General features: G+C 41.6%; 1 protein-coding gene across 2 annotated transcripts in view; it reads right to left on the bottom strand.

Moving 5' to 3' along the window:
• The window catches only part of FRMPD4 (FERM and PDZ domain containing 4), a 194,422-nt gene extending 181,434 nt beyond the window's left edge, over positions 1–12,988 (bottom strand). For both annotated transcript variants that reach the window (XM_086386913.1, XM_086386914.1), the window contains exon 1: positions 12,873–12,988. In XM_086386913.1, the coding sequence (XP_086243039.1) occupies positions 12,873–12,910 (38 nt within the window). In that variant the 5' untranslated portion in view covers positions 12,911–12,988. The remainder of the gene's footprint in view (positions 1–12,872) is intronic.
• Between the last annotated feature and the right edge of the window lie 297 nt (positions 12,989–13,285).

Genomic DNA, 13,285 nt, shown 5'->3' with positions numbered 1-13,285 from the left:
TCAAACTACCCCAAAAAGGTTTTTTCATTATATCTTGAATATCGGAGCTCATATAAACAGTTGTAAAGAATCTGCCTGCAAATGCAGGAGACGAAAGACACATGGGTTGAATCCATGGGTCAGGAAGATCCCCTGGAGAAGAAATGGTAATCCACTCTACTGTTTTTGCCTGGAAAATTTCATGGACAGAGGAGCCTTGCGGGCTAAAGTCCAAAGGGTTGCAAAGAGTTGGACACCGACTGAGTGCAGACACACACATAAATAGCCACACTAAGATATACTTCACTAACAAGGCCTTGATGAACTTTTAAGGTCTTCTGAAGAAATAATAAGACCAACTTTTGGTATGAAATTTCTATATCAATAAGTTAAAGAGAGAATTTTCATTCACTGATTTGTATATCAGCATCTTTCCTAACAACGTACTGACAAAACGTTTCAGAGAAAAGTCTATTCATCCAACCAATAATTCATTCACCCACCTCCTCAAATAAAAAACAAACAAAAATGACTTGCCAGTGGTTAAGACTCTGAGCCTCCTCTGCAGGAGGCATGAGCTTGATCCCTTGTTGGGGAACTAAGATTCCACATGCCCCACAGCTAAAAACAACCACCCAACCAACCAAACAAAAAAAGCATCTACCTGTACAAACACACATGCAAGTACTTATTTAACAAACACTTATTGACCAACTGCTACTGCGAAGACAATACTCCAGACAGTGTAAACCAAGCCCTGTTGATCTCTTTTGTCTGCTGTAGTGGGACAGTCATGCGTCTCCAGAAATTTTTGGATTCAAATCAAATGGTATCAAAGTATTTATGTTCATGAATCCTTGTTTTTTTCTTTTTTGTGTGTGGGTTCTAATAGTTTTTCCAGTGGTCATGTATGGATGTGAGAGTTGGACTGTGAAGAAAGCTGAGCACCGAAGAATCGACGCTTTTGAACTGTGGTGTTGGAGAAGACTCTTGAGAGTCCCTTGGACTGCAAGGAGATCCAACCAGTGCATTCTGAAGGAGATCAGCCCTGGGATTTCTTTGGAAGGAATGATACTAAAGCTGAAACTCCAGTACTTTGGCCACTTCATGCGAAGAGTTGACTCATTGGAAAAGACTCTGATGCTGGGAGGGATTGGGGGCAGGAGGAAAAGGGGACGACAGAGGATGAGATGGCTGGATGGCATCACCGACTCGATGGATGTGAGTTTGAGTGAACTCCAGGAGATGGTGATGGACAGGGCGGCCTGGCGTGCTGCGATTCATGGGGTCGCAAAGAGTCAGACACGACTGAGTGACTGAACTGAACTGAACTGAAGTAGAAATATAGGCTTGAAAATATGACAAAGTGAACTTTGAATGTTGAAAGAAAAAAGAACAAGTTGAGGAGCCATGAGAAGGAATATTCTTTGAGTTTGGAACAAAAGAAGTGGGATGGTGTCATGGAAGCCAAGGGAACAGCCTAGAATAGAGCAAAAATAAACTGGGGACCTTTATATGGGAGCTTTATAAAATTTGAAAAAGATAATGAGTAGAATTTCTTCAAAACATTATGGACAATTAACGTTTTGAAATTACAATGGAGCTGTTTCTCCGTAGACCATTAGTATGAGCAAGTTGCTATGTAATTTTCACCTCCCTAATAATTATTTGTGCTTGCATTGAGCATTCCACTGTGACTGGGCTTCAAGTTGCTGTCAGTTCCTGTCCCTCAAACCCCCTACAGCAAAGGTGTTGGTTGAAAATGTGTGTGTGGGGGGAATCATGATACGCTCAAAATAAAAATTCTACTTCTTTAGTGGATTTTAACAATGTTATTCCTAGAATACCTTTTAGACGTGAGGGACAGAGGAGCCTGACAGGCTACAGTCCTTGGGTCACAAAGAGTTGGGCACGAATGAAGCAACTTAGCACACATGCAATAAATGTCAGAAGACAATAGAGAGAAGGAGAAGAGGGCATCAGAGGATGAGATGGTTGGATGGCATCACCGATGCAATGGACATGAACTTGGGCAAACTCCAGGAGGTGATGAGGGACAGGGAGGAATCCTGGTGTTCTGCAGTCCATGGGGTTACAAAATGTTGGACACAACTGGGCGACTGAACAACAACAACAATGACTGTGAGAGCTGTACAAGAACTCTTACTGACAAGAGATACATCATGGAGCTTTTAGGCAACAAGTAGGAAAAAACGGCAGAGAAGGCAATGGCACCCCACTCCAGTACTCTTGCCTAGAAAATCCCATGGACAGAGGAACCTGGTAGGCTCCAGTCTATGGGGTCAATAAGAGTCAGGAACGACTAAGCGACTTCACTTTGACTTTTCACTTTCATGCATTGGAGAAGGAAATGGCAACCCACTCCAGTGTTCTTGCCTGGAGAATCCCAGGGACGGTGGAGCCTGACGGGCTGCCATCTATGGGGTCCCACAGAGTTGGACAGGACTGAAGCGACTTAGCAGCAGCAGCAGCAGGGAAAAATGGGGCTCTGGAGTCCTTTTTTAACTCCTTACATGACTCACAATGCAGCCTCAAAAGTCACTTTACCAATGTCTGGCATGGTTCCTTTCATATGAGATTGCAGCCAAGTGCACGATGTTCTAGAGCAAGGTTTAGCAAACTATTATAGCCCATGAGTCAAATTTAGCCCACCACCAATTTTTTTAAATAAAGTTTTATTGGAACACAAGCATGTCCATTCGTTTACACATTTCCTATAGCTTCTTTCACACTACAGTGGCAGAGTTGCACTGTTTTCATTTGAAAGAGAAATGGTCTCCAAAGCCTAAAATATTTACTATTTGATATTTTATAGAAAAAGCATGCCTATTCTGGAGATGTAAGAGATGTGGGTTCAATCACTGGGTCAGGAAGATTCCCCTGGAGTAGGAAATGGCAACCCACTCCAGTATTCTTGCCTGGGAAAGCCATGGACAGAGGAGCCTGGTGGGCTACAGTCCATGGGGTTGCAAAGAGATGAACACAACTGAAGCGACATAGCACACACAGAACACACCTTGCTGACTTGACCAAGAGAATTAATAGCTGACAGGAGAAGAGTGGGGAAGTATATACCTCAGGGTGACAAAAACCATCCTGGAAATGGCATGGAGACGGCTTTCTGAGTCAGTCAATAGCTAGCTCCAGGCAAGTTTCCCTCTTTCCTAGGCCGTTACTGAGAAATGCATGATAAATTATTTTTAAAAAACCTCAAGGGGAGACGTTTGGAGATGAAGACTGAAGGCTAATTAGTTCTGAACAGATGTAGCTTTTTGAGCAACATGAATGATCAAGGAGTCCTTGTTTATCCTCTCATCCTCGTGTGATCACCCTGTACTGGCCAGGCATCCCCTTAAACTCAAGGTGATGACACATAAGGCATGGGAAAAATAGGGGCACCCAGAATTCACTTTCCTCTTGGTTCCCCTTGCTTGCTTGCAAGTGTGCTCCATTGTGTTCGACTCTTTGTGACCCCATGGACTGTAGCCCAGTAGGCTCTTCTGTTTATGGAATTTTCCAGGCAAGAATACTGGAGTAGGTTGCCATTTCCTACTTCAGGAGATCTTCCTGATCCAGAGATCGAACCCATGTCTCTTGTGTCTCCGGCATTGGCAGGCAGATTCTTGACCACTGAGCCGCCTGTTGGTTCTCCTTATGCATCAGCAAGCCAAAGGAAGGGAGATTTGGTGGCGTGTACTCATGTCAAGAAGTAAAACAAAAATCACTGAGTTCATTTTGTGCATTTCTACTCTCTGTTCAGAATGAAATATGTGTACATGTGAAACAGCAGTTCCTCATATGAGTTACCTACTCTGCTATTTGCATCTAAAATTCACACTGCATAATATATAAATGATTGGGAACACTCATGCTAATGATTAAAAAATTTTGTTTTTGGCTAGTTCCAATGGCATTCAATAGAAAATCAAAGACATGTTGACAGAGACACATAGGAAAAATGGAAAACCTTTACATTTATGAGCACGGTCATCCTGCTGTTTGAACAAGGGGCGTGTTTTCATTTTGGAATGGGCACCAAAAATGAAGTAGCTGGCCCTGCATCTTTAGCTGTGTCCTTTAATATCGGATGGGCTTCCCTTGTGGCTCAGCTGGTTAAGAATCCACTTGCAATGTGGGAGACATGGGCTCGATCCTGGGTTGGGAAGATCCCCCAGAGAAGGGAAAGGCTACCCACTCCAGTATCCTAGCCTGGAGAATTCCATGGAAAGCATAGTCCATGGGGTCGCAAAGAGTCGGACACGACTGAGAGGCTTTCACTTCACTTTAATATTGGACAGATCTGAGAGTCTCTCCCAGCCTTCTTCGGTGAACTGCTGTCACCAAACCTGTGCTCCAGCAGTGGGTGAGTGGCGCACCCTGGGGCACAGAGATGGGACACCACTGCTCTTGACTCAGGCTGATCTGAGTGTCCACTAAAAAGCATTGCCATCTCTCAGCCTTGCAACTAAGAGACTCTTCCCTAGAAGGTGGCTACTAATAAGACGGTTTTACTCGGGTTTTGAGAGGAAATAGAGGTCAGGGCCTGGTGGGGAACAGTTGTCTCCTGCCCCCTGGTGGGCCCCAGGAAGGCAATTCTGTGCCTCCTCCTAGGTGGCAGTGCAGACAGTGATGAAAAACACCTGCCACCACAGGTGATTCCTTGTTCTCTTCAGTTTAGCCAATTTCCTTGGCTAAATATCCACATCCCCTACTTGCCATTCTGGACAGGCCAGAGTTTCCTGCCTGGGTCCCAGCCCTAGGTGATGAGATCAAAATTGCTCTCTGCAAGGGCTGGCTCAGTCCAGAAAGTAGGGACACAAAGGCCACTCAGGAAGCAAGGGGTGGTAGGCAGCCCCAAGCTACTATTTCAATTACAGGCTGTGATGGAAACCTGGCCACCCAGGTGCTTGTCCTTTGCACAGGCTGCCTGTCCCTGGGATTCCAAATGGGCTCTGTGACCCACCTCATGTACATCCCCAGGGGCTACATAACAGCTCAGGAGAAGAGAGAGCCCACTCTGTCCAGCAGCCAGCCGGCTGTCGACAGCTCTTCCCAAATGTGCATGTCCCAACTCGGCCGGGATCAAGTAGCCCAAGGGACTTTGAATAATTACATTCCCTTCAGATACCTTGGCCTGCTGGTATCAAATAAGCAAATGCATTAGGGACGTGTCCTAGATGACGGCCAGATTAAGTCCACCAGCAAAGTTACAAAAACTAAACGTGTAGGGAAAATGAAATAACCTCCAATAAAGGAGAAGTCTGCCGAGCACAGTTTGCTGTGCCATATGCTAAGGTAGAACTGGAATGATGGTGTCATTTCAGAGCCTTCCTGTTAAAAGCCTTCCATCAGCTCTGCAAACTTACCTTCCAGCTGGGAGCTGTGATTATTAACTCAGTGGAGAGGTGCTTTGTCAGATTCGAAAGAAAACAAATCTGCTCCAATGAAGGGAATAAACAGCCCCGAATGTTCAGCCTGGGAAGCTTTCGCGTTGACATGACATAATTACCTTTCATTTCGTGTAATGATCCTATCACGTTTACTTTGTTCCTCCACTTCCAAAATTATAATATACCTCCCTCCCCTTGAGTGGATGCTCGGAATCCTAAGGAACTCATTTACCTAAATGGCATTTGCTCTTGCAATGAGGCAATTATTTACATTTTATGCAGAATTCATTGTGTGTACTTGGAAGCGAAACATTTTATTTAAGAATTCTTCACCAAAAACACAAAAATGAGGCAAACTGCCTCTACTCTAGGCTCTTAATTTAAAACCACACAAAATGACAGAGCAACCCACCTCAAATAGATCTCTCCTATTTCTTTTATTGGCACAACTGTTAATTTCTAAAAAGACATTCTGCCTTTTATTGCCAGAAACAAAGAGTAACAATTTGAGCAATCTCTCAGATTCAGTTGTCCTCTGTTGAGTGTGTTTTTAAAATGTAAGTTTAATAAAGTAAGAAACTGAAATCTGCTTCAAATATGAAATTGATCAAGGGGTTGAGGGGTGCAACCAAAATATACACACAGAACTTTATAACTTAACTCTTCTTGACTTATTTTTATTCTTTAAATTTTAGAGAAGGAAAAGTTCAAGGGCATTCATCACATAACAAAAGATTATTGGATTCCTCCACAGAATAACTCTAAGACTCTCTTATGAAATCTTGGGGTAAAAATGTAAAAAAAAAAAAAAAATACAAAGACTAGCCCTAGAATTATCAAAAGTATTTGAAAATAATCAATTGCTTCTTCCCTTTTGGGGACACTTGAAGTAGACCAGATAAAGACTGGAGGGAATACTCAGAGGCTCCCACTTTAGGATGATGAAAGGTTTTGATGCTGGGAAAAGATTGAAGGCAGGAGGAGATGGGGGATGAGACAGAGGATGAGATGGTTCGATGGCATCACCAACTCAATGGACATGAGTTTGAGCAAGCTCTGGGAGATGGTGAAGGACAGGGAAGCCAAGGGTGCTGCAGTCCATGGGATCGCAAAGAGCTGGACACGACTGAGAAACTGAACAAGGCTTTGTCATTTGTAATTTTCAAGATAACAGAATTCTGTCATGTTGACTTAACTGTCTTATGGTTAATAAAAAACAGGGATGGGGCACAAAAAGTACTTGTATTTCTTCAGATAATTCTTTTCTGGAGACAGAGGAGCCAAAAACACATTTCTCATTGACCACTAAATTGACTGGCAGATAGCAATGGCTATATAACTCCCAAGTTGGGCCAAAGCCATACTGGAAAACAAAGTGGAAGTTTCCACATCTCATTACTAGTATCCAATATTCAGGTTTCAGAATTGAATTCCTCTGCATTAAGAAGATAGTGACTTGGTTTAATTACCCCCCATGAGAATTGCTGGTTCAATAATGGAACACTGTGTCTTGTCCAATATGCACACAGGGTTACATTTGCAAACTTATGGGGGAAAGTGGCCAGAAAACCAGTAGGTCAAAAAAGAAGAGAAAAAAAGAAAAAGCCTCTTGAGTTTAGAACTTGAAAAATGAGGGCGTGTGGTTTGGAAATGAACCTCCAGTCTGGTCTCCTACTGCCCAGCCCCTCATCCCTTTCCCCAGACTCCAGTGTGGCTCATCTAATCTATTTTGGTGGCAAATGTTTTAATATTTATTTTGCTCATGCTTAAATTTTTTCTTCAGCCTCCAAAAACAAATTTACAAAGCATTTATTTTTGCATTATCTCTACCCACCTCTACAGTTAAATAAGCATATATTGCTTCATTTAATTAAAAAATGCAAAATAAGGAACTCACATTGCTCCCTCATTTTTGATATGAAACATATTATGTGTCTCTCCTCATGCGAAGAGTTGACTCATTGGAAAAGACTCTGATGCTGGAGGGATTGAGGGCAGGAGGAGAAGGGGACGACAGAGGATGAGATGGCTGGATGGCATCACTGACTCGATGGACGTGAGTCTGAGTGAACTCCGGGAGTTGGTGATGGACAGGGAGGCCTGGCGTGCTGCGATTCATGGGGTCGCAAAGAGTCGGACACAACTGAGAGACTGAACTGAACTGAACTGAAAGGGCTTAAAAGAGATACTACCTGGTTGAGAATAATGGTTGGCCTCTCTGTTAGTGTGAGACCCATGGCAATGGCCTGCATCTTCACCCCCGGCTCCAAAAGACAGATCGTTTCCTTCTTGGGCCTTCCCCTGTATCTAAAGCATATTCTATTGTTTCATAGATCACTTCCACCACATTTTAAGAGCTTGGAAGGAAAGAATACACCTTGCTTATTTTAACATCTTCATCATTTGCATGTGTGTGTACTAAGTCACTTCAGTGGTGTCTGACTCTTTGTAACCCCATGGACCATAGGCCTCCAGGCTCCTCTGTCCGTGGGATTCTCCAGAGAAGAATACTAAAGTGGGTTGCCATGCCCTTCTGCAGGGGATTTTCTCGACCCAGGGAATGAGTCGGACTCTCTTATGTCTCCTGTGTTGGCAGGTGGCTTCTTGACCACTAGCGCCACATGGGAAGCCCCATCTTCACCACTTAGCTGGTGCTCAATATATGTTGCGGGGGACACATGTTAGGTGTAACCAAGGAGTGCTTGTACACATGAGCAGATAATCAGGCTGCCCAGGCAATTTCTAAGGATGCTGAGTAGGGAGGGTATGGCAGAGTACATTGGTGGGGCTGGGGAATCCTAGGGGTATTGACCAAAGCTTAGTATGGATGAAAAGTCAAAAGTACCAAGGCTTTGGAGTCTTGACAATGTGGTGCAAACACTGTTCTGATTAGCCATAGGAGGTGGAGACCCCAATTCCCGTGAACCTCAGCTTCTTCTGCAAGAAGGAGATTCCTCTGTGTGCTTTAACTATTTCACAGGACAGTTGTCAAGATGAAATGCAATCCTACATCTTCCAAGAATTTTCTAAACTTTGGTAGTTTGATATATAGTTACCTTATATTATCCAAATCAGAACACTCTGAGAACAAAAGGAGATGCCATCAGAAATTATGCCAGAAGAATACCCATAAATCAAGATCCTCCTGGGCAAACCTGGGTGCACAGTCACTGGTCTATGTCTATCCATCTCGATCTATAGTCTATATCCACTGACATCTATATCTACAACTCTCTTTGTATATCTATAGCCATTTATATCTGTATCAATGTCTACATGATTATCTATAATCCTTAACTATATCCATATCTATTTCTCTATTTATATCTATAGCAATATGTATATCCAGCTTCATTTATAATTTATGGATGTTATTATTATAAGAAACATCTCAGAGTACCTTACTTTCCCTAGTTTGTCCTAATTTCTCTGCCCGCCCATTGTTCCCTCTCTTAGCCATTTCTCACCAGGATGCATCCTTTCAAGACTCTTCTCTTGGTAGTTTCTCTCTTCCGATCTGCTTCTCTCCCTTCCCCTGTTCTGCTGTCTCTCTTAATTGTTAATAATGAGAAACTGAGAAATTTTTTTCCCATCTGTCATGTTTCTTACACAATGTTCTTCGTACCTCAAAAAAATTATTTCTCTAAGCATATCAACAAAACTTGTCCTTTTCAATCTTCTTGTAGTGTTGGTGGGAATGTAAATTGTGTAGCCACTATGTGGAACAGTATGGAGGTTCCTAAAAAAAACTAAAAATAGAGCTAACATATGACCCAGCAATCCCGCTAGTGGGCATATACCCAGAGAAAACCATAATTCAAAAAGGCACATGTACCCTCAATGTTGGGCTTCCCTGGTGGCTCAGAGATTAAAGCATCTGCCTGCAATGTGGGAAACCTGCGTTCTATCCCTGGGTTGGGAAGATCCCCTGGAGAAGGAAATGGCAATCCGCTCCAGTATTCTTGCCTGGAAAATCCCTTGGACAGAGGAGCCTGGTGGGCTATGCTCCACAGGGTAGCAAAGAGTCAGACATGACTGAGCAACTTTACTTTACCCTCAGTGTTCATAGCAGTGCTATTTTTCATAGTCAGGACATGGAAGGAACCTAAATGTCCACCAAGAGATGAATGGAAAAGGACGTGGTACATATATATACCATGGGATATTACTCAGCCATAAAAAGGAATGAAATTGGGCCGTTTGTAGTGACATGGACTGTCACACAGAATGAAGTAAGTCAGAAAGAGAAATACAAATATCATATATTAACACATATATAAGGAATCTACAAGAATGGTATAGATAATCTTATTTGCAAAGCAGAAATAGTGACACAGACGTAGAGAACAAACATATAAACACCAAAGGGGAAAGACGTCTTTAACCCCATGGAATAGTAACTCTTTATAGAAAACATGCTACCCAGCCCTACTGTAAATAATTGAGGATAGAAGAGGAAAGATGAAATTTGAACACATCTTAAACTACTCTGAGCCATATTCTGAAATATTTGTAACAATAGAATTGTCTCAATTATCTCAATAGAATTAACAATAGCATTAACTCTAAGAACAGTGAACCCTGGTTCCTCCCATAGCTCTGTCCATCACTTAGAAGTTGTTGTATCTCCATCAAAAACAATTGTCTGATGTGAGTTATCATCTAGATCTCAAGACAAGATAAGAAAAAAGACATTTCTCTTTCAAAGAGAAAATGTAACAGAGTTGAAAAGTAAATGCAAAGGTGCTAATTACTAATAATAGATTAGTTTTTCAAATTGTTCTTTTAACTTCTAAAACTAATGAGTAGAGAAACACTTTGTAATCTCTTTGTAACGGACATCACTTACTTGGTAAGAGAAAAACTCAGAATGATTCTGATTATTTATAAAACTCATACTATAAAACTCATCAGTGCAAAGAAACAACAAAGACTTTCAAAAGAAATACCATTTTTGACATCTTTAAACAGTATCTTTGAGAAGACTGTGGAAATTTACTCTTCAAGGAAGAAGCTCTGTGGATTTAGATAAGTGATACCGGTGACTTTGGTTTTAAAACTTGTCGTTTAGTAATCAGTGCAGGCTTCTCTAATAAGTTGCTGATCTGCTCCTTCATGTTTCAACAGCTGGCATTAGGCCAGTGTAAATGTTAAATTGACACCTGGGCTAGCCCTTAAAAATGTCAATGACATTGATGGAAATGCATATCTGTAGATCTAGTTGGGGTTCCTAGAATCTCCAACCAATGGGCAATCGTTTGGGTTTGTATCTATTGATCAACTGGCCTCTAATGTACAGGAGTCTCAATCCAACCACAAAGGAAAATCCATTTTAATTAGGAAAGCATGAGTTGTACCATCACAAAATTCATAACCCATGTGTTTTTAAAATTACATTTCTTTGGCAGAAATTTTTATTGTTTTGAGTCAATGCATCTAGGCCACCTCAACTGTGCCAATTACATAAATTCATATCCATGTTATGAAATAGATGGCATAATATAATACCAAAAAATATCATATTTCTATCATTATGAGGGACACAGGCAAACTGTTGAAATTAGCAAACAACAACATAGAGTGTAAAAAATTCCTGGCCTATCTTCGTATCTTCAAGATTCCTGACAGATTCCTTCCCCATCCTATTTAGGAAGGACCCAGGAAGCCAGCCCCACAGTCACAAACTGAACTCTAAAGAGAAGTCCTCTTCCCTTTGCAGAGACTAGGAAACCACTGACAACACCCACAGGAGTTTTTCCGAAGCTACTCGCCAGCAGTCTTAATTTAAATGTGCTGGACTGTCCAGAAGAGCAGATACTCAATAGCAGTCTTGGCAGATGTTTCCATTTTTATAAAAATGATCCCCTATCTCACATGGATCCTATATTTGCTAATCAGTCCATAGTCCACCGGGCTGAAACAAACAATGAAGCCTGTGGTATTGAAACATTTTTTCCCCTTGGCCTACAACCTCTGTTCACTTCTATTAGGCTAGGGCTAAATATGCTTTGTGATTTCAAATCTTGTTCACTAATTTCTCATAATTAAGAATATTTCACTTAGATTGGAGAAGAAAACAGAGTGGCCTCTTGCTGTTATTAGAGGTGCAATATAAGCAACTTTTTTCACACAACTGCAAAAAACCAGAGCATTATACCCTCTGTGAAAAACAGTTTGGTTATTCTTGAAAAAAATGAACATCTAACTATCATATAATCCAGCAATTCCACTCCCAGGTATATACCCAAAAGAATTAGAAGCAGAGACTCAAACAGATACTTGTGCACTAATGCTCTTATGTGCATGCTACATCTCTTAGTAGTGACCGACTCTTTGCAACCCTATGGACTGTAGCGCACCAGGCTCCTCTTGTCTATGGGATTCTCCAGGCAAGAATACTGGAGTGGGTTGCCATGCTTTCCTCCAGGTACTAATGTTCACAGTAGCATTATTCATAAGAGCAAAATGATGGAAACAGCTCAAATGATTGCAGACAAATAAATGGATAAACAAATGGGATCTATCCATACAATTAAATATTGGGTGGGGCAAACACTTCATTTGGATTTTTCAGTAAGATCTTACAGAGAAACCCAAACTGCTAGCCAACCCAATATTACTTGGTCTTAAAGGAATGAAATTCTTAGACATTCTACAACATGAATGAACCTTGAGAACATTATGCACAGTAAAATAAGCCAGATAAAAAAAGTACATTGTATGAGTTCATTTATGTAAGATAACAGGTATTGGGGGGGAATAGGGAATTACTGTTTAATGTGGACAGAAGTTTCTGTTGGGGACGATGAAAAAGATCTGGAAAATGAAAGTGGTGATAGTTGCAAATAGTGTGAATATAGTTCATGTCCTTGAATTGTATGCCTAGAGGCAGTTACGATGGTAAATAAAATTTACCATTATGTTATATGTAACATAGCCATTATATATATAACATAAATTAAATAACCTGTATGTAATATATATTTTAGCACAATTGAAAAAGAAAAGTGCCACAAAATATCCAAAACCTTAACTAATGTTAGTGGGAGAAAGTTATAGGACAACCCATAATGCATGTAATCCTCTCTGATGATTTTTCTAGTTAGAGAAGAACCAGGAACATTTCTGTCTTAACCGTTTCAAGAAGGCTTTCCAAATGACATTCCTCCATGTCAAACTTTATTCACTCATCTCAGACAATGAATACAACTGGCCTGAGATTCAATAACATACATTTTTGCTCTGGCCCAGGAGGACCTGCAACCCTGGGTATTGTCAGCCTAAAATGGCACGAGCCTAAGAACAAAGCAAACTCATGTCACCAGATATGGAAGGCCCAGGCAATCAGTTGATTGAGTCATGGCCTCCAAGTGCCCAGGAGTCCACAATTTAAGAATGCTAATTCTACCGAGTCAAGGGTCGAAACAGAAATGTCCCAAAAGGCAAAGTTGGCACCGTTCATGAGTGTTGTGTTCAACTTACTTGATGAAGCAGTCTCGGCCATCCCGGTTTGCCGTCATCTCCCATCCATAGGGTGGTACCTGGTTCAAGCCCCAGGTTCCCGAGGGAGGTGGCCAGCCTGAAGACTTCGTCCTGTGGCTGGAGGAAAAAAAAAGTCATTACACCAGACTCCTGGAAATTTCTTCTCTGACAAATTCCAGAAGGGGCACAGGACTTGCTCCTCACAACTGCGGGCTGTATACTCAGGTGAGTACATGAACGATTAGGACGTTTTCAGGTCATGTACTGGGCTCACAATCTGTCTTTACAGTGTCTCGTTAGCTTTTCAAAGCGGCCTTACGTATACACATCTTATTTTACAAGATGGGGAAATGATGAATAGCTCACAAAGATTAAACAACCGTCCTGAAGACACACAAGCCAATTTTGAATGT

The sequence above is a fragment of the Bos grunniens genome, chromosome X (genome assembly GCF_055505025.1).
Source record: "Bos grunniens cultivar Pamir isolate PY7600 chromosome X, Bosgru_T2T1.0, whole genome shotgun sequence".
Classification (NCBI taxonomy): Eukaryota; Metazoa; Chordata; class Mammalia; order Artiodactyla; family Bovidae; genus Bos; species Bos grunniens.
Note: the sequence above shows the minus strand (reverse complement) of the source record. Positions and strands in the feature narration are given on the sequence as shown.